At 36.5% G+C, this 26647-nt stretch overlaps 2 protein-coding genes across 9 annotated transcripts; one reads left to right on the top strand and one right to left on the bottom strand.

Moving 5' to 3' along the window:
* Positions 1–291: 291 nt before the first annotated feature.
* Positions 292–16540, bottom strand: LOC127970777 (poly(rC)-binding protein 3). Of its 7 annotated transcripts, none has more exons than XM_052573498.1 (14): positions 16003–16537; positions 14603–14681; positions 13768–13888; positions 12683–12706; positions 12473–12505; positions 11938–12054; positions 11034–11165; positions 9272–9400; positions 8823–8912; positions 7461–7502; positions 5859–5934; positions 5044–5096; positions 4255–4424; positions 292–2543 (listed from the first exon to the last, which is right to left on the bottom strand). In XM_052573498.1, exons 3-14 carry the CDS (start codon positions 13849–13851, stop codon positions 2186–2188), a joined length of 1308 nt encoding a protein of 435 aa, XP_052429458.1. In that variant the 5' UTR covers positions 13852–13888; positions 14603–14681; positions 16003–16537; the 3' UTR covers positions 292–2185. The 7 variants fall into 7 exon arrangements, 6 of the variants coding, with proteins under 6 accessions (XP_052429458.1, XP_052429459.1, XP_052429460.1 ...); XM_052573500.1 differs by lacking the exon at positions 292–2543 and adding an exon at positions 2560–2876 and having other exon boundaries at positions 16003–16540; XR_008156678.1 differs by lacking the exon at positions 292–2543 and having other exon boundaries at positions 4343–4424; positions 5224–5934; positions 16003–16540.
* Positions 16541–17907: 1367 nt separating this feature from the next.
* mocos (molybdenum cofactor sulfurase) lies at positions 17908–26059 on the top strand. 2 transcript variants are annotated; one of them, XM_052572241.1, is made up of 15 exons: positions 17908–18416; positions 18730–18819; positions 18916–18982; positions 19726–20373; positions 20476–20552; positions 20641–20840; positions 20988–21104; positions 22532–22924; positions 23027–23189; positions 23565–23649; positions 24632–24756; positions 25066–25165; positions 25377–25518; positions 25605–25709; positions 25824–26059. In XM_052572241.1, exons 1-15 carry the CDS (start codon positions 18287–18289, stop codon positions 25938–25940), a joined length of 2559 nt encoding a protein of 852 aa, XP_052428201.1. In that variant the 5' UTR covers positions 17908–18286; the 3' UTR covers positions 25941–26059. The 2 variants fall into 2 exon arrangements, with proteins under 2 accessions (XP_052428201.1, XP_052428200.1); XM_052572240.1 differs by having other exon boundaries at positions 25063–25165.
* The last annotated feature ends 588 nt before the right edge of the window (positions 26060–26647 follow it).

The raw sequence follows: 26647 nt of genomic DNA, 5'->3' as shown, positions 1-26647 counted from the left end.
GACGTACTGATGACATTTACAAAACAGCAAACATCCATCAAAAACAAATGGTTGATAACGAGGACAAAATAAGCTCTCTTCAAGACAAATGTGAATCATGCACAGTGCTGGGAAACTGCTTTCCTCTGTGCTTTCTGGTTTTTAGAGACCAGCTTACTTTAACCAAAATAACCCTGTTTTAAGCACTGCATGTATTATTGAAAGACTCAAAGCAGCAGGCATGCATATGGAGCACCATGAAAACCCTCCTTTTACCTTTTAACTTCAATCACAACAGGTCAGGCACTGAAATGCAATGAAATAGTAAATGTTTAATTTTATTAAAGGTTCATAAATGCCAGTATGTCAGTATCCGGACATCATCTTTGGAAATAAAATGAAACTGTTGTTTAATTAAAGAACCACTTTTAAATTCTACATTTAATGTCAAAATTACATTGATTTGTCGTATGCAGAATTTTAAAAAAGCAATCTAAAAACAAAAACAAATACATTTCTTACACTGAATGGTTGACACATTTCAAAAACTACAGTTACAGCGCATCTGTTTAATACATGGTTTCAAGTTAGAAAACAATTTTCATCATGTAGCCAGGATTTCTTGAGTCCATTAGAGTCCACTATAGCTTTAAGGTAATCCAATCACAGATTAATGATAAGAGCTGTAAATGTTGCACTACAGTGGCCTCATACTTGCTATCACTGAGGACAGCCTAGGATGAAAACACACAATCAAATACAGAAGAACAGATCAAATTATTGTTAAAAACAGTTACTTCTGATAATTAGCCCTGCTGGGCATGAGGAGCATGGGTCTGCTGTGTCACAGTTTCATAGTGTCATCAGTTATCTTATAGCTGAGTGAACAAAATCATAACATTTTATTGGATATTGTTTTACATCAACACATAGTGTAGGCTCTATTTTCAAGCTGGTGTCCTGGGACCCCCACAGACTGCAAGCAAGTGCTAGTGGTCCACGGAAATTGAGAGAAAAAAATAAAAAATATTTAAAACATACACTACCAATCAAAAGTATACTTTTTTTCTTGTAAGTCTTTTTATGCTTGCAAAGGCTGCATTTATTTGATCAAAAATACAGTATAAACTGTAATATTGTGAAATATTCTTACAATGTAAAAACATTTTAAAACACAATTTATTTATATGATTTGCAGTTTTCAACATCACTACTCCAGTCATTTGTGTCCTACAGAAGTCATTCTGATAAGTTGAAAATGTTAACTTACAATGCTAAATAAATATTTGTGAAAATAACCATACACATAAATTTAAATTATAAAGTTTTTCAGGTTTATACATCTAACAGTAATAATATAGTTGGTAGAAAAAAAGAACAATTCACTGTGATCCTAATACACAGTAAATTTTTGCTTTTAATACAGGGCCACTATAAAAGGCAATTATTTAATTTTAAAAAACTAATGTTCTATAATCTAATGTTATACTTTTTCAAATTAACCATAATTTTTTATAAATGGGTTTTAATACATGATAATATAGACTATTAAATATATTTTAGTATGAGGGTCCCTCATCATATTATTAAGGACCTAACAGGCCCCCTTATTGCAGGGCAAGGACCCCCTCTGACTAGCATCTGGCTTGTGTCTCTGCAGTATTAATTAAAAAAAGTGTATTTGCAGAAAAAAAAGTTCTGATATAATGTTATACTAATAAAGTTAACAAAGTCTGAATAACAACATCAGTATGAGAGGCAGAGCATGACACTTTCTTTTAAATGACTTTGGATACAATAACAATGATGAGAGCCATTCTAATCAGCACATTAAAGATCACTCCAAGATATATATACACACACACACACACACACACACAAAACACTGTGAGCTGCATAGTGCCAATAAATCAAGTTCTTGCTGGCTTTGGCTTTTCTAAAAAAGAAAAAAAAACGGTGCCGTGTCAGATAAATTATATGGTGCGAGATGGATATCTCAAACACTTCCGAATGAAACGCCACACAAAATGGAAGACAATATAAGAAGCGATTAATCTTGTCATGCTCTCACTATTCCTTGTTTGTAAAATATTGCACAGAAACATAAAAAAATATGGGGTGGGGCGAAACACGTTCAATCTACTTAATATTCATGAATGAATAGTAAACAAATACAACATTACGGATGTTTAAAGACCACGGCCGCTCAGTACGGGGCAAACTTCTGCCGCTCAGATTTTTTGATGCTGGACGAGGTGGGGATCTTTGTGGTGTAGGGGGTGAGGCCGGCCTGGAGGCCTGCGGAGGTGGCTGTGTGCATTGCCAGCAGGGGGACGGTTTTCATACCAAGCAGGCTGGAAACAGGAAATGCGTAGTGGGTGCTAGGGATGGACGGGGAGGAGTGGACGTTAATAGCAGAGGAGGGAGCAGGCAGGACGGCCATGGAAGAGGCCGTGGAGGTGGAGACAGAGGGGGTGGACTGGGAGAATCCCAGGCTGAGGTCGATAGGTGTGCTGGAAGAGTAGGACGATGCAGCCTGGATGCTCAGTTTAGCCATTTCTAAACTGCAAACACACATTCAGATGCACACAAACAAGCAAGGGGGTGTGGACAAGTGTGGGATTAATAGAGGGGTTACAGTGCACACAAGAAGGGGGAGAGAAATAGAGAAAATAAGAATCAATTTAGGGAATGTTATGTGTTACAAGAAGGAATAATAATAAGGGTTTAACATGCCTGGATGAGATTTAATTAAGGAGTGCCAAATGAGTGAGATGACTGCTGTCTAATTCCTAAGTATTACACCACTGTGTAAAACAGATTGTGGGAAAGGAATAGTTCATCCAAAAATGAAAGATTTGTCATCATGTTTACTTGCTCTCGTGACTTTCTTTCTTCTGTAAAACACAAAAGGAGAAATGTTGTGGAATGTTCTGGCTGCTCTTACCCATCTTGCAATGTATTTTAAGAAAGATATTTAGAAAGTTTCATGTTAAGTTGCTACACACTGAATTTCATTGTAAGTAACACAGGGATATTTGTAGCAACAGCTAACAATACATTGCATTATGCATATGCATTGCTAAGAACTTCATTTCAACATCGTTAAAGGCGATTTTCTCAATATTTAGATTTCTTTTTTTGCACCCTCAGATTCCAGATTTTCAAATAGTTGTAACTCGGCCAAATATTGTCCTTACAAACCATATATCAGTGGAAAGCTTATTTATTCAGCTTTCAGATTATTATTTACTCTTCTGGCTGGTTTGTGGTTATACATATATATATATATATATATATATATATATATATATATATATATATATATATATATATATATATATATATATATATATATATATATATATATAGGGTCACATATATTAATGCAGGGTCACATATATTAATGCATTTGGTCATATAGAACACCACAAATAATGATCATCAAAAGCCACTATATTTGTTTTGAAAACTATAAGATTTTAATTGGATTATGTCTAAGATTTCAATCTATTATTCACACAGAGCTGTCATATGGCTAGAGAAGACTTGGAATATACACTACCATTTGAAAGTTTGGGGTTGGTAAGATTTTGTAATTATTTTGAAGTGAAAAATGCACACAACTGTTGCATTTTTTTTTTTTTACTACAATCGGTAAAAACAGTAATTCCGTAAAATACTATTACAGCTTAATATGTTTTATATTTTAAAATGTAATTTATACCTGTGATGCAAAGCTGAATTTTCAAGAACATTAATCCAGTCTTCAGTGTCACATGATCCTTTAGAAATCATCTATATATCTATATATTCTGATTTACTTCTCTTTAAAAATTATTATTATTATCAATTTTACTGCTTCTGAATATTTGTGAAAGCTGTGATTAATAATTTATTTTGCAGGATTCTTGCAAAAATGATTTTCTTGAGAAAAGGTTTAAAATAACAAGATTTTTTTATGCTAGACCTTTTCTAAGCCATATTTTCAAGTGCATAATATTGTTTTAAAAAATATGGTGTCAAAAAGATTATTGATTTTTTAAGCATCTTATGATGTTCACTAAGGCTGTATTTATCACTACATGATCACTACAAACTGTATGGAATTGTACAGAAAAGAGCTGCATGAACATTGTTCAAAAATTCTCCCTTTAATTTCCACCATAAAAAAAACAGTATATGGGTTTGGAATGACATGAGGGTGAGTAAATGATGACAGAATTACATTCTTGGCTGAACTATGTTTTAACTGGTGAGAGGGAAAAGTCTTACCTCGCACTGATGAGGTACCGAGCCACGCTGATGTTGGCTGGGGAGCCTGTGATGGTGACGTGGCGCATTGCCGAACCGTCTGTGGCCTCGGCAATTTTGATCTGGGCACCAGACATCTGGCGAATCTCATTGATCTTACTGCCCTGTCTGCCAATGATGCAGCCTATGAGCTGAGAGACAGAGAGACAGACGGCTGAGGGGCAAACAACATCTGGACATTAAAAGTCTAAGGAGGCTGAGAGTGAACCTCTAGGACATGGAGGATGTTCTTCTCTACTGTATGGCATGCCTTGAAGGTTACAAAATAGATTCTACAAGTGGGTGCTGAATAACAGATTACTTTAATACATGATCAGAGTAACATTGTGACGACAGCAAATCATTAAAAAATAGTAAATTAATTAAGATAAACCTAAAATTGTATGAATGTAATTGCAAAACATACAAAATATCAAGCCAGATGGTAAATGCAGCCTTGGTGAACATCAAAAGATGCTTACAAAATCAATTAAAAAAATCTTTTTGACACCATATATTTTTAAACAATATTATGCACTTGAAAATATGGCTTAGAAAAGGTCTAGCATAATTTGTAATTCTTACCTAATTAATAATTTTCTTAATTAAACTTTTATTTGATCTAATGACGTTCATATAGTTTAAGTGTGACTTACTTTTTGGGGTCAGTGTACACAGCAATAACAGCATTTAATTTAACATTAACTGCAACAGACATTGTGTCTTAAAATTTAAGTTAAATGTATGATTACGACATATAATATAACTTACATCATTAGGTACGCTCAGCTCTTGAGAACTGGTTGCAATAGAGGCCTCCAGACCTATGCAGGGAAGTGGGAAGGTAAGCAATACTCAACTCATCAGCTGAAAAAAAATAAACTTTTTGACATCGCTACACTGCCACTGAGTGTGCTCAAATAAAATAGAAAAATATCACATTGAAATTACCCAGTGTATGGAAGCATTAAGGCTGCTGTGCGGGTGAGTCATGAAAGAATTCCTGTTTAATTCATATCCGCCTGAGATTCAAAAACACCCATAAAAGCATTTCCAAATAGCGCACATTATCGGAAACGTCTGTGGAGAGGCTGTCGCTCTTCAACTCCCTATTTCCATGGTAATAATTATGGGCTGGCACTTGCAATGTGTGGACTCTTGTTTGTCATGATAAATGTGGGCTGCTGTGAGAGTGGGCTTCAGGTTTGCATAGGATAATGCTGCCAGTTTGAACAGGTCAGGGGTTTTGAGGAGGACATAAGGGGGGAAGAATGTTAAACGAGTGAAAGCCTTTGTGACGAGTTCACATATACGGAGAGACTGGGGGGTGACACATATGCATCACGTAGCCGTCATGATGCTGTTGTTATGGTGACATGACACATTTGGAGATTTCTGGACAGTTCAAAGGAGCCGTCGGCCATCATTCTCTTCAGAGTGGAAAAGTAGAACATGCGGTGGTGAATGCATGAGACGGAGGTGGTCAGACACGACAGACGAAAGAGTGGAGAGGGAAAGAGACAGATCGAGAGAAAGACAGGCAGAGAGGGAGAGACAGACTTCCCTGTGGAGCTCTGGGTACGTACCAGGGAAGGTGGGGTTGCTCTGCCCAAGGGAGGTAAGGGGGATATGCTGCATAGCCAACTGGTGAAGCTTGTTCAACTGCGGGGGCAGGAAGGGAGGTTAGAACTAGCCAATCAAAATGGAGTTATTACAGAGGTCACTCACATCTACAGACAGAACTGAGCACATATCAAGTCTCAAAGTTAGATTAGTTATCAGGTCCCCTTTTGGACTGAAATCTAGAAAATTAGATTTGCATTTCCTTAAGGGAATTCGAGGGCTTGCGAGGCAAGGAAAGAATCGTTATTTAAGTTTGAGATGTGTTTTGGTTCTTAGTATGTGAAATGAATCACCAGATCTGCAGTTGGCATGACACACGTTGTGTTGTCTGCCAGCTGTCTGTGAGAATTAACTGAAGACGTGACACCGCCTTTGCAGTGCGGAGGAAGCGCTACATGTACAGTACATGTGCATGTTACATGCAAGACCAGTCGCAATTCAGAATGCAGATTTCTGTAAGAAATAACGCCATACGGTATGCAACATAGTGATTACATCATCACATTTGCTTATAATGTTAATGCTGAACCTATCATTCTATCATACATATATTTTATACGTGCGACTTTACTTTATATATTCCAGACTTTAAAGCGATAGTTCACACAAAAATGAAATGATTTTTTGATGAAATCAGAGAGCTTTTTGAACCTGCAGAGACAGCAATGGAACTAAAATAGTCCATGACATCAGTGTTCAATCTTAATTTTCTGAAGCTACGAGAATACTTATTGTGCAGAATGTGGTAGTTGCTTTGTTGTCAGCAGAAGTCTTGTGGGCAGCATGCCATCATATCGTGCCTTTGTGCTGCTGGCATCCCAAGTTTGCATCCTGGCTTGAGGACCTTCCCCGATCTCGCCCACTCAAAAAAAAAACGTAAAAAAAAAACAAGAAAGCTCTCGGATTTTTTCAAAAATATCTTAATTTGGGTTCCAAAGTTGAACAAAGGTCTTACAGGTTCGAAACGACATGAGGGTGAGGAATAACTGACAGAATTTACATTTTTGGGTGAACTGTCCCTTTAAATCTCACAAGTGCAACTCTATCACAATATGGTTACATCTCAATTACTTTATATATCACAATTGTGACTTTGTTTTTCATACCTACGGTTTCACTGTATATCTCGCACTGATTTTAAATCTTGCAAATTCAACATTACTGTATATGTCACAATGTGACTATGTGGCTGTGATTCGGAAGTTTTCTACATAAGAGTTGAAAAAACCTAACCCTGTTTAGGGTTCTGTCAATACAGTGCTGCCTTGCAACCTTTGTAATTATAGCATTCACGTTTGAATGATTCTGTTAACTAATATTGTTTAGTTGTGTCCAAACCAGGGATATGAAATAACAAAGGACTAACACGTATTAGTGATACTAGATATTAAAGAAGTGATCATAGGCAGTGACCATATCGGGGATATAGGCACTTAAGTGTTCGTGTGAGGAATGCAGTGGGAGAATTGTGATTGTGTAAAGGGTGGGATGTGGCTGGGGTACTGCAGTGATGTTGTGAAGTGTGCTGTGAATGATACTGATCAGCCAGTATGACTAACACTCACATCTTGGGGTGGAATGGCAAACTGTCCTGGAATAGCAAATGCCTATGGAACAGAAAACATGCTTAGGTTAGAACAAATAACAGGCACTTATTTGCAGCTTGGTCATTAGATATCATGGCATGCCCATGCATATTTTATAAAAACCTAGAAAGCTTTTATTAAATTCGCAAGGTCAAATCAGTTGGCTCAAATGCAATGCAAATTGCAACATTTGGGGTTAGCAGGATTTTATCAGATTAAATAGTGTTTAAAACAAGTTGATAATATAAACACGTTTGAGCATTTTCCAAGTTAGTGGCTTTAAATCTTGTTAGCAATACTAAGTAGTATGTAGTTATCCACAAGCGTAACTAATTTGCTGTGTGAAGTAATCGATAATTTGCACATCCACTTTCTTCTGTTTAGGGAAATGTCTGTCCCGTATTTCAAAATAGTGTTTTTTTTTTAGTTTTGTGAGTAATTTCATACAAAATTCACCCCCTAAAGAACACGTAATACCAAACAAACAGCGGTTGGCCACTTTGCTCATGTTAAGGCAGGTGGCTCTCAGCCAGAATAAGCTGAAAAGTCGACCAGACTTTACACCACAAGTCAAAGTCTGAGATTAATTTGTTAATAACATGTTGTAATAATTACACTGCCAGGTGGAATTATGACTGGAATATGTCACACTGTTCTTAATGTAACCATGTGAGGGCATCACATGAACATCCCATGCTATCATCAAACATGGAAAATAATAATAATAATAATAATAAAAACAGAACTTAACTCCTGTACTTCTTAGCATTTTAATCCTCCAGAGAGCCTGTAGCTGACATTATTTTTGCATTATACGGACAACTAGCCTTTGCATTTCTCACCTTAGTCAAACTAAATGTCATGATCACTCAATGAGCAACAGAAGCCCTTTGGACAACATACCAAGAGGAGATATAAAATGAAAGTGTCAAAGCTTTGATAACATGCCCTTACCGAATGTATTTCATAAGATCAGAACAACAGGGTAGAATGGAATACTAATGAATGAATTGTTTAATCCAGCTATATATAGCTGTATTTATGATTAGTTACAAGCTTTCCAATTCAAAACACCTACAGATCTAAATTAGTGATTCAAAGCGAGTCTGATCTGCATGTTTAAGAGCACTTGGCATGGTCCAATGGCCCAATTGGTGACTGAGTTACTGATTGGATCTGGGGGTGAGATTCATTCCAGCTGATCTCAGGCTAATCATTAGCGTAAATGTCCACACTTAGAGCGTCCCACTGGGACTGAGGGGAACTATGGAATTGTTAATGCTCATGAAGGGCTGTTTCGATTGTATGGTTTCTACATTAAGGGATGGATGGAGAACTCACCGACGCAGCATGAGGTTGCGCCAACACTGAGTGGCTGGCACCGGTCGTGGGTTTGGGACGGTATGGAATGGTGGCTCCTTTAGGTGGAGACTAAATCAAGGAGACAAGCACAGTCAGGACAAAAGCGAAGGCGTTTAGGCAGTATGTGTCTAGAACTCTGTTAAGCCTCACTGGATTTTACTGTTCAAAGCCCAAAGTTAATGCGGGCCAGGGAAAATCCTGCAAAACAAAGGCATCCAAGGTTGGATGCTGGGAACTAATGAAGCAAACAGGAACATTTAACATGTAGTCCATGCGCTGAAAGTGAATGCAAATGAAGTGTGAAGGTGAAAAAGACCTGAAAAAATATTCCCCACTTGAAATAACATCTAAGCACAAGGGAAATCGTGCATAGTCATACGATTTTTTAATTATAAAGCATACGCACTCTCACATGCATGCTCACGAACCTCCAGCATGACGGTGCAGATGTGTTTCACGCATTGTGTAATGGCGTGAGGTGTGCCTGAGATGGTCACGGCTCTCTCAGTCGAGTCGGGCAGTAGGTCTCCTGCCACCTGGACCTGGGCACCTGTGCTCTGTCATATACAGCAATGCTTTTAGTCAACACACACTGGACAGGATGATTAGAAAAGCCACTAATTACATCATTTATATTTCTTTCAATAGTGACATTTAAAATAGAAGGTTACTCCACATCCGCATTCCTGGTGACCCTGTCTGCCTAGGATTATTTTGCAATAATGAGCGAATGATGGTACATTATACTGCTTCTTACACAGCTACACTAGGCAGTTAAATGAATGTGCATTCATGAATTATTGATTTTAAATAGAATTATTACCTTCACTCTTAAAATGAAGGGTTCCAAAAGGGAGTTTTTACAGTATTGCCATATTGACCAATCACATTCACTTGTTCCAGAGAGCTGTGCAATAGTTTCTTTAATGATCGCTTTTTATTATGTACATTAAAGGATTAGTTCACTTCCAGAATAAAAGTTCTCTGATCATTTGCTCACCCCCAATGTCATCCAAGATGTCTTTCTTTCTTAATTTGAAAAGAAATTAAGAAAATAAAACATTTTAGGAATTTTTTCCATATAGTGGATTTCAATGGCGGCCAGTGGGTTGAAGGTCTAAACTGCAGTTTCAGTGCAGCTTTAAAGGGCTCTACACAGGGAATAAGAATCTAAGAGTCCATTATATGGAGAAAAATCCTGGAATGTTTTATTCAAACGATTTCATTTATTTTCCAATTAAGAAAGAAAGACATGAACATCTTGGATGACACGGGGGTGAGTAAATTATAAAAAAGAAAAGAAAAAAAAATCTAATTCTGGAAGTGAATGAATCATTTATTGGTAGGTGAGTGTAATTTTACATGCCAGTGTCTATATCACGCATATCAACTGCAAATACGACCACTAATTATCAATTAACATTTTTCATAAAGTTTGAAAAGTTTCCCATCTGAGCACTGAGGAGATAGTAAGATTACAAATTCTGATTTATTTTCCAAGTGACTAGAAAAAGTGTGCCATACAGTCCCTTTTGGTATTTCAGCTATTCTCATGTCTAGAACTGACATTGTTATCGTCTGGCCAGTTATTTAGGTCAAGCTATTTGGATACTGTATATAAATATTAGTCTATTTAAGGCTTGGTGGGCAGTCCTGTCCTAGACATTCATAGCAACTGGGAATAAAAGCAGCCAGTTCACCCCTCACAGCCCTCAGCGGCGAGGACAGCTATATTTATTCAATGTGATCCACCAGCCGAATAAAAAAACAAAGCCTTCAAGCAAAAGTCTCTGTCCTCATGTCAATTTCAACAGCTAAATGACAACGAATGGTTCTGCTTTTGAGATGAATTGCTTTGTTTTGCATCAACGAAAGCCATGAATAGATAAGTTCAAGGACAAGTGAGCGAGTTCAGGAGTTTAGGAAATTACAGCTCAGGGGTGCAGCCGTCTCATAACGTGTGGATTTAGCGGAAGCCTGGGTCGAGCGGGCCCCTGTGCTCAGGAATAAAAAGTTCTGTCTTGATGAGGACAATCAATCATGCTGATGTTAAGTGTTTCTGCCTGCCGCTGAGACAACGGAAACTAATTGTTTAACGGATCATTCTGTGCATCATCTGGGAGCCGCTGTGACCTGCATTACAAACCCTGCGTATTTGCCAACAATTAAACTTCTACATAGAATATCTACCTCTCTGATCTCTTTGATCTTCGAGCCTCCTTTGCCAATGAGTGAACCGCACTGACTGGCAGGGAAGACGAGGCGCAGGGTCACAGGAGGCCTGCTCGTCACGGTGCTGTTTATCATAGATGCCAGGATGTCCTGAAAGAGATGCATATGCATCGGAAAGAAGCGCAATTCAGCTCATGTCAAGTCAGTGTCATTTTTTTCATAAAAACAAGTTTATAAGGGAGAAACATCTTGTAGGAATGCAAGTTGACAGGTTTTTTATTATTATTTTTTTAAGGTAATGCTGTGTTATATCAAAAATTAGTCTGGGACCTAATTTACTTTTAATTCATTTCATTAAAAGCCAGTCTAATGCTGTTATGGAACACAATTGGTTTCACTGTGCAACATGGATAAAATAAAGCAAGTGATTGACTCATTACTCAGACTTCACTGTACATATTAACATTGTAAGTTATTGAAATATTATAATTTAATGAACAATTAAGGAAGGAGGGGTTAGCAATTCTGTTGTGGTGAGGTAAGTGGTTGTTGTCCATTATTTATCTCTGGGGCAAATAAAACCCATTCATTATTAATTATAATCATAAAAATAAACATAATTCATATGAAAAAGTAGCTAAATAATAATAAAAAAATGCAACCACATAATTCAATGCAGGCATATTACTGTGGATGCCATACTATCACAGTTAATATCTAAATATAAAAGATCACTGTAATGCAGACACAGATTCTTGTGGCTGAACTGTGATCAGTCTTTTCCTGCTCCTATTCACTGTGAATTTCAGTAATAATGTAACTGAAATAAATTGTACAACTTCTGCTGTACAATGTGAGAGTATGGCAAATAGTAAATCCCCTGTGTAAATCCACATTAATATTTTTACAGTGTACTACCCACCTCCTCAAATTTCTCTGCGATCATGGCGAAGGCTTTGAAGATGACCTCAGAGTGTCCGGTAATGGTGACAATGCGCTCTGGACTGGAACCGTCAGATATATTAATCCGGGCTGAAAGCTGAGTTTTTGTGCTGCATTACGTTTAATTGATCAGTCTCGCCTCTAGGCTGACATTTGCACCCTCTGGCAGTGAAATACCATTTAACTGATCGTGAGGATAATAGGATGATTTTGCTCAAACTGAAAATGATTCCAGATGGTTTTCTGCGGTCTAATTTTTTGATATACATGTGGCCACCCAGATGAGTTCTTTAAATCTTTATACAGCTAGTCAGCATTAATAACATGCTCTGCATGTAATATTAAAGTAACAGTCCATAGTTAACAAGAAAAAAATGTTAAAAACTGTACTATGTGAAATATAAAATGAGGTTTTGATATTTATAAATACATTTAAATGATTATATATGCAATGATAATATATGCAATAATTAGTCCTATTAGATGAAGATGATGAAGATCAATGTAGCACTTACTTCCTCTCTCATTTTTTTGACAGTCTCTCCTTTCTAAAAGAAACCAAAAGAAAAATTATTTCAGTAAAATAATTATATCAGAATGTGTATATTACAATAAGATTGTAAGCCATATTTGAACCCAATAAGAAGTGCTTAGGAACACCAGAGAATAAAGACCCAAAGCTTAATTCAATAATTCAATTATCAGGATAATACTGAACTGTTTACCTTCCCAATGATACTTCCAACTTCCTAGAAACACACAAAACAGGCAAAATCTCAGTCAATCTTAAATGACTGCATGGTAAACTGGAGATTATGAGTGCTTTATTTTAGATGACAATCAGAAATAGTATTGACAGCATAAATTGTCAAGAAGTGTAGCTGATAACACTACATTTCTCATTACGATCAATGTTGAAAACACAGGGAATTAATACATTTCTTCAGGATTATTTGATGAGTAGAAAGCTCATATGAACATTTTAAATAGAAATCTGTTGCAACATTATAAATGTCTTCATTGTCACATTTGATCAACTAATTATTTTATTTTATTTCCAGAACAATGGTATTGTATCTAGTGCTGCCAAACGATTAATCACGATTAATCTTATAGCAAAAAAAAAAAAAAAAAAAAAAAAAAATATATATATATATATATATATATATATATATATATATATATATATATATATATATATATATATATATATATATATAAATTGTTTGTTTACATGATATACGTGTGTATATATTTATTATGTATATGTAAACATACACACACATACATGTATATATTTATGAAATATGTTATGTTTATATATTAAATATATTTTATATAATGTAAATTATATGCATTTAAATATATACATGTAAATGCATACAAATATTTTCAAAATATATACTGTGTGTGGGTGTGGGTGTGATTAATCGTTTGACATATTCATATATATATATATATATATATATATATATTTTTTTTTTTTTAAATATATTTTATATATTTTCGATTGCATAAATGCAGCCTTTTATCACACCCATCATTTCAGACCCAGACTACTACAGGTACCTTGTCATAAGAAAAGATGATGAAGAAATATCATCACTGCATCACTGTATGCTTTCAGTGCTATTTCTGATTGTGTTATCTAAAATTAAACATTTTAAAATCAATCTAGAATCTAAAATGATCATCTATACACTCATACATCTTTCTCAAGTACTGTTTCGGTGCTTGACTGGCTGCGCTTGCAAAACAGTGCCAAAAACAAAACAAGCACAGCTCTGTGAGGATCCGAGCTGTGTCTTACCTTGCCATGCATTAGTAGGCGGATGGTGAGGGTGACATTTAGCCCCCCCTCACATACTCCTCCCTCCTTCTCATTCATATTCATTCTTCTCTTGGGTCTAGATGCTTCAAACAGACTGTCTCTGAGCACACAAACAGACACATTTACCAGTTCAGTCAGGAGAGATATGAGATGAATTTCTGTGAGCAAACATTTCAGTCTTGACAACACATAATTCATTGCAATTAATTTTTTCAGCCATAAATGTCTATTCGGTCATTCTCTCATTTTGTTTAGAAGTGGGAACCTGTTACTGTCCTCTAACATTAAGTTGGGCGTTATTTCCTTCCGAGCGGGTGAGCGGGGTCCTAACCCCTCTAACGACTCTTCTTGAATAGAAATGGTGTGACCGTGTTTGATAAGACTCAAAAAGAGCCACTTGTGTCTTTCTAGCCCTTTGGATCAAGTGATGTTTGTGTGACCATGTCTAACAAGGCCCATTAATTTATCAGAGAGTCGTCTGTACCCACATTCCTCACATCTCCGCAATGACGAGCGCTTAAAAACCGAGCTGAATCGATTCTAATCTCACAGAGCACATTCATGGGCGAAACTAAAAAAATTATGCAGCGTCAGATCAGAGGAAGTGTAAGGAGATTGTCTTAAATTTCCCTTTAATAATGCCTTATCCGTTCCCCGTATTCCTCTAATGAGGCCCTGCAGCTAGGAGCAATAGATGAGTGCATTTTCTTTATTTAAGCGAGAACATGAGCACATCTATTCTAATTGAGTCCCAGTGCTTTCATTTGTTAGGCCTCTTTGAAAACGACTGCTTTTGAAATGTTTTCAGACTTACATAAGCTGTTAAATGAAATGTGGTCCCTTTTTCCATGACACTCCAGCAGCAGAGGAACTTGCTAAAGAGACGGGAACCGCTGAATAGACCAAAGGAGAAACAAATGTTATATATTTATAATTCGTTTTTTCCGCTCCTGTTTAATATCGAAGCCAGTAAAAGGGTTATTGGTTAAAGACAGAGAATTCAATTATAATCGTGAACAAGACTCGTAATGTGGAAGTTACAAGATGAGTTATAGATTCAGCATTTTTAATATGAGATACGATGGCAGAGTTCAATAACAAACGGCTAAAAAGCCTGTTCTTTTGTGTGGCTATTAGTTCAGTGCTGTTTCATCAGGTAAAATGCATCAAACACACTCCTGCCATCCTGTCTAATCCTATAGGCCCGGATTTGTTTGGCTAATGCTAAAACCCATTTGACCCATTTCTGTCCTTCCAAAGCTTGTCAACAGGCATCTGAAAGCATTCTGCCATCATATAGCATAGCACTAATAAGCTGGAATATAGATATCACACACGCTGTTTCTCAAATGTCAAATGTGTTTATGAATCAGGAATAATTTATGCGGCAACCATTGAAATGTTGTCGTGCGGAGTAAACGGTGGGTCAGATTAGACTTCAGAAATGATCAGTCTGTTTTAAATACCTAATCCTAATGGCCAAGCCTTTGTTGTCGTTATACACTGTACAATATTGTGGTTTCAATACACAGCAATTAACTAATCAAACGAAACTTTTAAATATATACTGTATCACAGAACGTCTGTCTTTGAATAGGTCCATTCAATAATAACATGCAATATTGCTGCCCAAACCTGGAGCAATATATTTGAAACATGACATTTATTTCTATTAATTGCTTTTATAGATAGATAGATATATAGATAGATATGTATATAAATATACAACATATATATACCTTCATAAATTAGATTTGTTTAGATTTAGTTATATTACATTATTATAATTACATGAAAATGTATAAACAACTTAAACAAATATTAGTCTATGTAGTATCAGAACTAGAATATTTATAAATTAGATTTGTTATTACATTAGATATATATGTATTTACATTAACATTTACAATTAACATTAATTTATAAATTATATGTATTTAGCTATATTCTGTTATACTGCATTATTATAATTATGTTAATGTATAAACAAGGCTATAAAGTGTCATATGGTGTATATACAGTCTCATAATGTATATAAAAGATATAAAGATACAGTTTTCCTTTAGTCAAAGATGAAACAAAAGCCTTGTTGCTGCCAGAAAAGCATTAATACGCTTATTTGTTCCTGTCCTCTGGAAGTCCCTGAGCGTGACGAGCAGCTTTGGGGTTGAAGTTAGCAAACTGACCTTAGAAGTGATGGAGCTTGAGACTTACTTTCTTCTCCAACTCTTCTTGCCTTGTCAATCCAGGTTGAGTTAACGTTTGAGGCTTCGGAGTGTGTATGATTCCCTGAGTGCGGAGTTGCCCTCCTTTGTTGTCAGATGTATTCAGAGAATGGACAGATGGCCTTGTGCCCGTACCTCTGGTCGACTGAGACTAGCTTTACTGTTTTCCCCCCCTCTGGCTTAGCCTCTGATAAGCCTTTAGCCCAGGCTACGTGAGCCCGGAGGCTCTCTCAGTTCTTAATACTCGCGTAGTCGACACCACTGTGCTTTCAGCCTGGGAACGGATGCATTAGGGAATCCCAAGGAAAACAGAAGGCAACAGGTTTTCCATACTTTGGTGAAGCTTCAAGATGGAGAGCAGACTTCATCTGGCAAAATATTCACAGAAAAGTAAGACAAAATTGTCTGTGAGACTTGACTCTTGGAATACATTGTCCATTTTGCCAGTGAAGACCTAGATCAGGCATATGCATGGATAATGTCATTCTGAAGGACACATAAGAAAACAACGAAAATGCCAAATGTTTTACCAGCTCCCCCAATCAACATAAGCATCTCCAAATTGACTGTGTCACATCATTATGGACAGAAAGACACAATGTCTCTTTGGCCGGTTTCCCCTCCCCCACACTGAGCATCTACTGCTAATGAGGCCAAAGTCCTGTGAAAACAATGTGGCCCTTTAACAGAAAAAGATGTGCTCTGCTCGGCAGCAGAATTTCAAAGTGAATGAATTAGTGGAGCAGAAGTGGCATATTTAATCACTGCCTGCTGTCTGGGATGGAAATGAACAATGTCTCTGTGGATCTCCCTTCCCTCCCTGCATATGTGTTGATAAATAGTGTAAAACCAAGCTCTGTGACTCTGTTAAATGACAAACGGGTTATTATTGTTAACTATATATATATATATATATATATATCACAAAGTTGTTTTTTATGATATTGAAATAAAATAAAAATGAATGAAAATATAAATACTAGATGAAAAACAAAACAAAATCAGAAATTCCGCCATGACAACTAAAAGTATAAGTAATGAGTACTACTTAAATAAAAAAAATATTTATTAATAATAAAATAAAAGCACACTAAAACTACTTAAATGTACAAAAAAGCTACTTTAAAATATTAATAAAAATACATAAATACTACAAAATTCTAAAACCTAACACTGACAGTCAAAGTGATTATTACTTCTTCAGTAGTTTTATTCATCTATATGTAAATCCCCAACTGCTAATATATCTGTTGTTTTAATACAACATAAAGTGAATTGAGTGTGACTGTTTTTCTACTATAAAACCCTGTGATATGCCCTTGTGTCTAAGTAATATATTTTTCTCAGTGTCTGTTCATAGTTGCAGACACTCTCCAATATAACGTAGGTCCCACAGGTCTCATTCTGATTCTATCAAAACTATTGGGACCTGAATTTTATTTTTGTACATATTTCTGTACCAGTCGTAGATAGCGGTGTGAGGTAAACCTCAAGAAGCAACACAAAAATATGATACAAAAGTTAGTATGATTTATCATGATTGGAAAGATATCATGACACTGTGGTATTTTTTATAAATAAAAAACGAATTTCATGTGTGTGGTTGTTAATATCTTTGAATACCTTTGATTGCCATGTTCAGATTTCTAAGGTAACTGTAGATATTTCATGATACTAGCACTGAATTGTAATTAAAATAAAATACATACACAGTACACTACCATTCAAAAGCTTGGGGGTCAGTACAATGTTAAAATAAATCAATAAATCAATATTCTGTAAAAAAAAATAGCAATATTATTACCTATTATTAAAATTATCTTTTTTTAATCAGTTGCAAAATGTAATTTATTCCTGTGACGTAAAGCTGAATTTTCAGCATCATTACAACGTCATCAGTGTCACGTGATCCGTCAGAAGCTCAAGAAACATTTATTTTTATTTTACAATACTGAAAACTGTTTTGCTTCTTTTCTTCAGCATTTTTTTTAAGAACAATCAGTAAAGTATACGAATTAATCCACTTCAAAATTATGGTAGTTGATCAGTATTTATACTTTTGTTAAGGTTGCTAACTTCGCTCTGCACGTGAGTCCACCAGACATGCTTCAGAAACATCATGAGGTTCTTGAAACTCTACTATATTTGTCCTGCAGATAGATCAACAGTCACACTGCTGTTGGACTTTAGTCTCGGTTCTATCAATCGGACATGGTTAGCGTTACATAAATTCGCGAAAGAGGGAGCGCTTGTGTCTGTCTGTTTCTACAGATATGGAGACACAGTGTTTACAGGACTTTCGGGACTTATGCACTTTTGAGAGTTTTAAGGGTTTCTGGCACTATTATGGTTACGGCGTTGATCAACGAGAACTGATCGATCGGGAATTTCAACGGATTAAAGGTAAAAGGAGGTCCTCAGACTCGTTCATGTTCAGTAACTTGTCAATATTTGCTTACTTTCACGCTTTAACATCATACGAATATTTGTTTGTTTAATAAATAACCGATTTTGTGTCAGACAAAAAAAAACTTCTAACTTTTCTAAACTTCTAACTTTTCCAGCGGTTGAGACTGTGGGCCTGTAATGCTGCAATGTTTACTTTCGCTTTAGAGATTGTCCTTGGGTTGGAATGAATGCAGCGCCCTCTGTTGATCTCAGTCTGAATTACAGATAGAGCGGTAGACACTGATGGGTTCCTCTTTCTCTTTTTAAGGCGTTACATACCTTGATCATGCAGGGACAACGCTATTTCCTGAATCTCAGATTAAAGGATTTTATGATGATATATCTAGGAATGTTTATGGTGAGTTACTTCATATGCGTTGTTGAATGCACCAGATGATATCATGATATCAATATCATAATTTGCTTTAGATCATAACAAACTTTCCTTTGTCAGGGAATCCTCACAGTCATAATCCCAGCAGTAGACTGACACACGACACTGTGGAAAGTGTCCGATACAGGTAAGCACCTTTACACCATCTGAACCTTCAGTGAGTCATAGCATAGAAATATTTGTTACAATTATATAGGATACAATTAAAATTTTATATATATATATATATATATATATATATATATACACACACACACACACCATCCACCATTTTAAATGAGTCATAGCATAGAAATATGTATTCAAATTATACAGTTATATACATTTATAATAGAAATAGGAAACACTCTCTCACAGACAAATTAAATCTAAAATAGTTTTTGATAATAAAAAAAAAACAATAAAAATAGTCAACTTTAAAACTTTACCAAAATTTTTTAACTAATTAAGTTAGAACTAAATAACTTAAAATAGTCTACTAAAATTAAGAAATTACAGCAAAAAATTTTTTTTTATAAAAGCATACTAAATATATATAAACAAAAATGGCAATAAAAATATAAACTAAAATTTGAATGAAACGGAATATACAAAAATAAAATCTATTTAAAATATGAATAAATCGTGTAGTAGTAATAAAATAATACTAAAACAACATTGCAAGAGAGAATCAAAACATAAACAGAGGGAACAAAATGATTTTAAACACTTACAGAGAAAGCCTGAATTGAGAATTTAGCATTAGTAATATTTTAAGCAGTGTTATAAGTTGTATACTAAAATGTTGTTCAAGATCTGATGATAAGATACAGGTATGTTATAAGATGTAGTTCATATGATAAGCTAGCTCTTTGTTTTGAACCGCTGCAGGATACTGGAACATTTTAATACATGTCCTGAAGAGTACTCAGTGATTTTCACATCAGGATGTACTGCAGCACTGAAATTAGTGGCTGACACTTTCCCCTGGAAGGCTGAATCAGATGAGGGGCCAGGAAGTCAGTTCTGCTACCTCACTGACAACCACACCTCTGTGGTGGGCATCCGCGGTGTGACCGCACTCCAGGGAGTTGGCACCGTTTCTGTTCTGCCTCACGAAGTGGAGAGAAGAGCGAGAAAACCCCCCACCCAGACAAATGGAGAGGAGTGCGCTGCACCTCATCTTTTCTGTTATCCTGCCCAGAGCAACTTCTCAGGCAGAAAGTATCCTCTGAGCTATGTGAAGGGAATTCAATCTCAGCAGCTCTATCCAGCATGCGAGCACCGCGGTCGATGGTTTGTTCTCCTGGACGCTGCCTGCTTTGTAAGCTGCTCACCTCTGGATCTAAGCCAATATCCCGCTGATTTTGTGCCAGTATCTTTCTACAAAATGTTCGGCTTCCCGACTGGACTCGGAGCCTTGCTGGTGAGGAATGAGGCTGCTGAGGTCTTGAGAAAAACTTACTTTGGAGGAGGTACAGCAGCGGCGTATCTTGTGACAGAGAACTATTTTGTACCGAAGCCAAATGTAGTCAGCAGGTAGGATGTTACAGGAAGAATCCGACTTTAATTGTTGACATAGTTGAGGCTACCTGTCATAAATTGTTTAACGCATAATTGCTTTTTCCACAACTTTATCAGGTTTGAAGATGGCACAATCTCCTTCCTTGACATCATTTCTCTCCATCATGGCTTTGAAACACTCCAAAAACTTACAGGTTGAGAGGTTTTTGGTTTACGTCTTGAACATGGTTATTATTCACATTGTCATGACTTGCATTGAAAGTGGATGTTTTTGGTTTTCAGGCAGTATGCTGAACATTCAGCTTCACACGTTTGGATTAGCTCGCTACACCTTCAGTGTCCTCTCGTGTCTGTGTCATTGCAATGGAAAACCTGTGGCACAGATCTACTGTGATAATGACTTTCAGAATATTGCTGAACAGGGTGCGATCCTCAACTTTAACCTGCTGGACTGTCGTGGACGAACAGTAGGGTATTCTCAGGTCAGTCAGGAATTGACATTTTAAACCGTTATAAATTAATATTGCAGACACAAAATAGGTCCAAATTGAGAGTCTAAAATTTAAGAAGAAGTTGAAAATGTTCATTACTTTATGTCTGTGTTATTGCTATTTGTTTGTTTTTGACAGGTGGACAAAATGGCCAGTCTGTTCAATATTCATATTCGCACAGGCTGTTTCTGCAACACAGGGGCCTGCCAGCATTATCTGGCCATCAGCAACCAAAACCTGAAGAGTAATCTGCATGTAAGTGGATTCTCACCAATACTAACCTTGATGTTTGCTAGAAAGACAGATGGATAGATGGATAGATGGATAGATAGATAGATAGATAGATAGATAGATAGATAGATAGATAGATAGATAGATAGATAGATAGATAGAGACGGACGGATAGATAGATAGATAGGTAGATAGATAGATAGATAGATAGATAGATAGATAGAGACGGACGGACGGATAGATAGATAGACAGACAGACAGACGGAGGGACGGATAGATAGATAGATAGATAGAGACAGACGGAGGGAAGGATAGATAGATAGATAGATAGATAGATAGATAGATAGATAGATAGATAGATAGATAGATAGATAGATAGACGGATGGATAGATAGACAGACAGACGGAGGGACGGACAGATAGACAGATAGAGATAGATAGATAGATAGATAGATAGATAGATAGATAGATAGATAGATAGATAGATAGAGACGGACGGACGGACGGACAGATAGATAGATAGATAGATAGATAGACGGAGGGACGGATAGATAGATAGATAGAGACAGACGGAGGGAAGGATAGATAGATAGATAGATAGATAGATAGATAGATAGATAGACAGACAGACGGAGGGAAGGATAGATAGATAGATAGATAGATACGGACGGACGGACAGACAGATAGATAGATAGATAGACAGACGGAGGGACGGATAGATAGATAGATAGAGACAGACGGAGGGAAGGATAGATAGATAGATAGATAGATAGATAGAGACGGACGGACGGACATACGGACGGATGGACGGACAGATAGATAGATAGATAGAGACAGACGGAGGGAAGGATAGATAGATAGATAGATAGATAGATAGAAACATACAGACAGACAGACAGACGGAGGGAAGGATAGATAGATAGATAGATAGATAGATAGATAGATAGATAGATAGATAGATAGATAGATAGATAGATAGATAGATAGAGACAGACGGAGGGAAGGATAGATAGATAGATAGATAGATAGATAGATAGATAGATAGATAGATAGATAGATAGATAGATAGAAACAGACAGACGGATAGATAGATGGATGGATGGATGGATGGAAGCATAGATAGATAGATAGATAGATAGATAGATAGATAGATAGATAGATAGATAGAGACAGACGGAGGGACGGATAGATAGATAGATAGATAGATAGATAGATAGATAGATAGATAGATAGAGACAGACGGAGGGACGGATAGATAGATAGATAGATAGAAACAGACAGACAGACGGATAGAGAGATGGATGGATGGAAGCATAGATAGATAGATAGATAGATAGATAGATAGATAGATAGATAGATAGATAGATAGATAGATAGATAGATAGATAGAAATTGAAAGAAAGCAATAACAGGATTTTTGAAATAATTGTTAATAAATGGTTCCTTTCAAGGCCGGTCACATCTGTGGAGACAACATTGATCTGATTGAGGGACGTCCCACAGGATCCATCCGTGTCTCTTTTGGATACTCGTCTAGCTTTGAGGACTGTCAGAACTTTCTTCGGTTTGTTGTGAACTGTTTTGTGGACAAACCTCTCATTTTGGACCAAAAGAGACTAACCAAGCTCAAGTCAGCTGAACCGATGGAGTCAGCAGCATCTTATGACCTAGCATCAATACCAAATGGCCAACTAGGGCATCAGGATGGGCAAACTATCACCCCTTCACCTGGGAGAATAGCACCATCTGAAGACACTGTCTCAAAACAAGAAAAGAACAATGGCAGTTGCCATACACTAACCAATCTCTTCATCTATCCTGTCAAATCATGCGCATCAGTTGAGGTAGAGAAAGCTGTTTTGTTATCCTTCTGTGTTGACAATGAAAGCAGGTTGATGATATCAGTTTTCATGACAAGTGCTCTGCTTTTGTTATTGGCCTAACAGGTGACAGAGTGGCCACTGGGACCCCAGGGTTTGTTGTATGACCGTTTGTGGATGGTTGTGAATGAGAATGGAGTTTGTCTGAGCCAGAAAAGAGAGCCAAAGCTGTGTCTCATCCATCCTATCATCTGTCTGGCTTCTAACACACTGCAGCTGCAAGTCTCAGGTCAGAGCACATCGATGCACATCACTACAGTTTTTTAAAAGCAGCGACTGCAGACATCTCTTGAGATACGGTGATTTATGTAAATAAAATACTCTTTTTAATAGGCAACAGTTTTAGTAGAAAAGCCTTAAGCCTTGTTAAGTAGTACAGTGATTATATAAGATGAAACCATGCACCTTTTTTATGTGGAAAAAGACACAACCACATTATTATTTTACAAGAGTAATGCGCAAAAAACTGAGCTTTGTATTTCGTTTTTGTTCATGTCTGTCATTATGTGGTTAAAGTTAAGATTTTTTATTATATTTATTCTTTAGTAATGTATTCTAATCTATTCAATGATAAGCTAAAATAATGTATTCTCTCCTGTCTCAGGCATGGAGCCAGTCACTGTACCCTTGGAGACCAGTCTAATGAATTCAGATCTAAGAACATCCCAGAGCAAAGTTTGTGGTGACAGGTATGAAGATAAAACACAAGCCCAGCAAAAAAATAATATATATATATATATATACACACTGAACAAAATTGTAAACGCAACACTTTTGTTTTTGCCCCCATTTTTCATGAGCTGGACTCATATTTAAGACTTTTTCTATGTACACAAGAGGCCTATTTCTCTCCAATATTGTTCACAAATCTGTCTAAATCTGTGTTCGTGAGCACTTCTCCTTTGCTGAGATAATCCATCCACCTCACAGGTGTGGCATATCAAGATGCTGATTAGAAAGCATGATTATTGCACAGGTGTGCCTTAGGCTGGCCACAATGAAAGGCCACTCTAAAATTTGCAGTTTTATCACACAGCACAATGCCACAGGTGTGGCAAGTTTTAAGGGAGCGTGCGATTGGCATGCTGACTGCAGGAATGTCCACCAGAGCTGTTGCTGTGAACTGAACGTTCATTTCTCTACAATAAGCTGTCTCCAAAGGTGTTTCAGAGAATTTGGCAGTACATCCAACAGGCCTCACAACCGCAGACCACATGTAACCACACCAGCCCAGGACCTGCGTGCAACACATGGTGGTCACAACAGATACTGACTGGTTTTTGGACCCCCCCGGACCCCCCAATACAGTAAAAATGTACATATTACAGTGGCCTTTTATTGTGCAATAATCAAGCTGTCAGCATCTTGATATGCCACACCTGTGATGTGGTTGGATTATCTCGGCAAAGGAGAAGTGCTCACTAAAACAGATTTAGATGGATTTGTGAACAATATTTGAGAGAAATAGGCCTTTTGTGTACATAGGAAAATGGGGGCAAAAATAAAAGTGTTGCATTTATAACTTCGTCCAGTGTATATCATTGCAATATCCAATACATTTGGTGAGCTTAACATTTATAAACACTTTCATGCGTTGAACCTTATCTTCAATGGTTTTGTGGCTTAATATGAATATCGTTATGGCTATATAAGAATCTGTCTTTGGTGTAGGGTACAGACGGTGGATTGTGGAGAGGAAGTTTCAGCCTGGCTTTCTGAGGTTCTGGGAAAACCTTGTCGTCTTTTAAGGCAGAGACCTGAATTTCTGCGTGATATGAAATTTGGACCAGAAAAAGGTCAAATACAGCATTTGGATTTGGATTAATTGTTTGTTTTATATACTGTTGTTGTTGTTGTTGTTTTTATATTGTAGTAGTTTATATGTAACATTTTAAATGAATATTAGCATTAGTTTCACTGTATTATGTATAGGCAGTGTTAAAATAAACATTACTAATATTAGTTGAGACCAAATGATCATAGATGTCCTATTCACATTAATTATATAGCTCAGCTCTTGCATTGTATGTCAATTATTTCATTTGTTTCTATATGGCCCTATAATGAGAAGCAATTAACCTTAATGATGTCTTCCTGTCCAGCAGAGAATTTCGGTCCCACTGCTCTCTCTCTGGTGAATGAGGCTCAGTTTCTGCTTATTAACAAAGCCAGCGTGTCTCTTCTGCAAGAGCACATTGCCAACAGGTATAGCCATGCCAGCAACAAATGAACAAAACACTACCTTCTTCTTCAAGAAAGTGCTTTTTATTTAGTAGTAAAACATTTGAGGATACCCAAATGTGATTATCAATAAGATGCATATTAGATAACTCTTGTCTTGTTTAAATTCAGAAATCTGCTTACATAAAGTACTTCTTTATTTTGCAATGTTTTTGTCATATTTGGCATGTTTAAGGCAGGATAGTGAGAATGAGGGAACATGGCATGACATGGAGAAGCTCATTCAGCGTTTCAGGGCAAACCTGGTCATTTCGGGACAGGAGGCGTTTGCAGAAGACGACTGGTCTCACTTGACAGTAGGAGACACACAGTTTCAGGTCAGAGGAAACAGCTGTCACATCATAATCAGCCAGAATTAAACCTGATGTTCAGGTCTTTTATTGTTTTGTTTTTTTTGTTTAAGGTGATTGGGAGATGTGGCCGCTGTCAGATGATTGGAGTTGATCAGAAATCAGCCACTAGAACCCAGGAGCCCCTTCGGTCTCTTTCTGAATGCAGAAGTGGAAAGGTCTGAAAAACAGAACTCCTTATTCGTGTTCTCTTTCTTTGAAGAAATGACATTTCCAATATTTGAATTCTAAATGATATAACTTCTCTTTTCTCCTCTGCTCTTTGCTCTTAGGTGACTTTTGGTGTTTATTTGGCTCACCAGTCAGCAAGGAACACCACTGCTGTCCCCGTCTTATCTGTTGGGGCCCGTGTTATTCCACGAATATCAGAATCTACAGATAAACCTTAGAATTGTTTTGTAATTTGATTTTTAAACTTAAGTCACATTTCAGTTAAGTTAATGTATTTTATGTGATATATTTGTACTAGTAATATGTAAATGTAAATATTTAATACACTTTGAACACACTTCTTTGTATATTCATTATGAAATATGACATTTTTGTGTCTTGAAAACATACTATTCAGCTATAGGAGCCAGAAAAATTTCCAGATTTCAAAAAATATAGCTACTGTGATACTGTGAAATCAGATTATGTTAGACTTGCATCATGGCTGTGGTTACTTGAGGAAGTGCACATTTTCTTCTACAGAACGTTTCCTCAATATAATTATCATGCAATCTCCTTGCAGAGGATGTAGCAATGATTGGATATTTAGAATAGGCTAAGAAGGATGTTGTCTGTCAAATTTGGGTAATTATTTGAACTAATTAATCAACACCATAGGATACATGTAGGAAGTATACCATCGTGAAAGTATGTTTAACCAAGAGTGTAATCAGTCTTACATTACAGGCTAAAAAAAAAGCTTCTTACACTAGGATGGCTGTGGGATAAAGTGTTATTGTTAGTGCTGATCAAGACCATCAGACCATCAAATTACAATAAATTAATACCAACATCAGAAATGTACGTTTAATCAATTAGAAAAATGTTTATAAGCATTGGCTATCTATAAAATAGACCTTTTTTTTTAAATGAACAAAACCAAAAG

The sequence above is a fragment of the Carassius gibelio genome, chromosome B13 (genome assembly GCF_023724105.1).
Source record: "Carassius gibelio isolate Cgi1373 ecotype wild population from Czech Republic chromosome B13, carGib1.2-hapl.c, whole genome shotgun sequence".
Classification (NCBI taxonomy): Eukaryota; Metazoa; Chordata; class Actinopteri; order Cypriniformes; family Cyprinidae; genus Carassius; species Carassius gibelio.
This window is presented reverse-complemented; position numbering and strand designations above follow the sequence as displayed.

Excerpts from the sequence above, each read along its gene's own strand:
- LOC127970777 (XM_052573498.1), bottom strand. The coding sequence starts at position 13,851 with ATGAATATGAATGAGAAGGAGGGAGGAGTATGTGAGGGGGGGCTAAAT. Across the intron at positions 12,055-12,472 it reads TCAAAAAAATGAGAGAGGAA|CTTTCAGCCCGGATTAATAT; the intron begins GTAAGTGCTACA and ends ACAAAAACTCAG. Across the intron at positions 9,401-11,033 it reads AGATCAAAGAGATCAGAGAG|AGCACAGGTGCCCAGGTCCA; the intron begins GTAGATATTCTA and ends TGTATATGACAG.
- mocos (XM_052572240.1), top strand. The coding sequence starts at position 18,287 with ATGGAGACACAGTGTTTACAGGACTTTCGGGACTTATGCACTTTTGAG. Across the intron at positions 21,105-22,531 it reads ACCTGAAGAGTAATCTGCAT|GCCGGTCACATCTGTGGAGA; the intron begins GTAAGTGGATTC and ends GTTCCTTTCAAG. Across the intron at positions 22,925-23,026 it reads AATCATGCGCATCAGTTGAG|GTGACAGAGTGGCCACTGGG; the intron begins GTAGAGAAAGCT and ends TTGGCCTAACAG.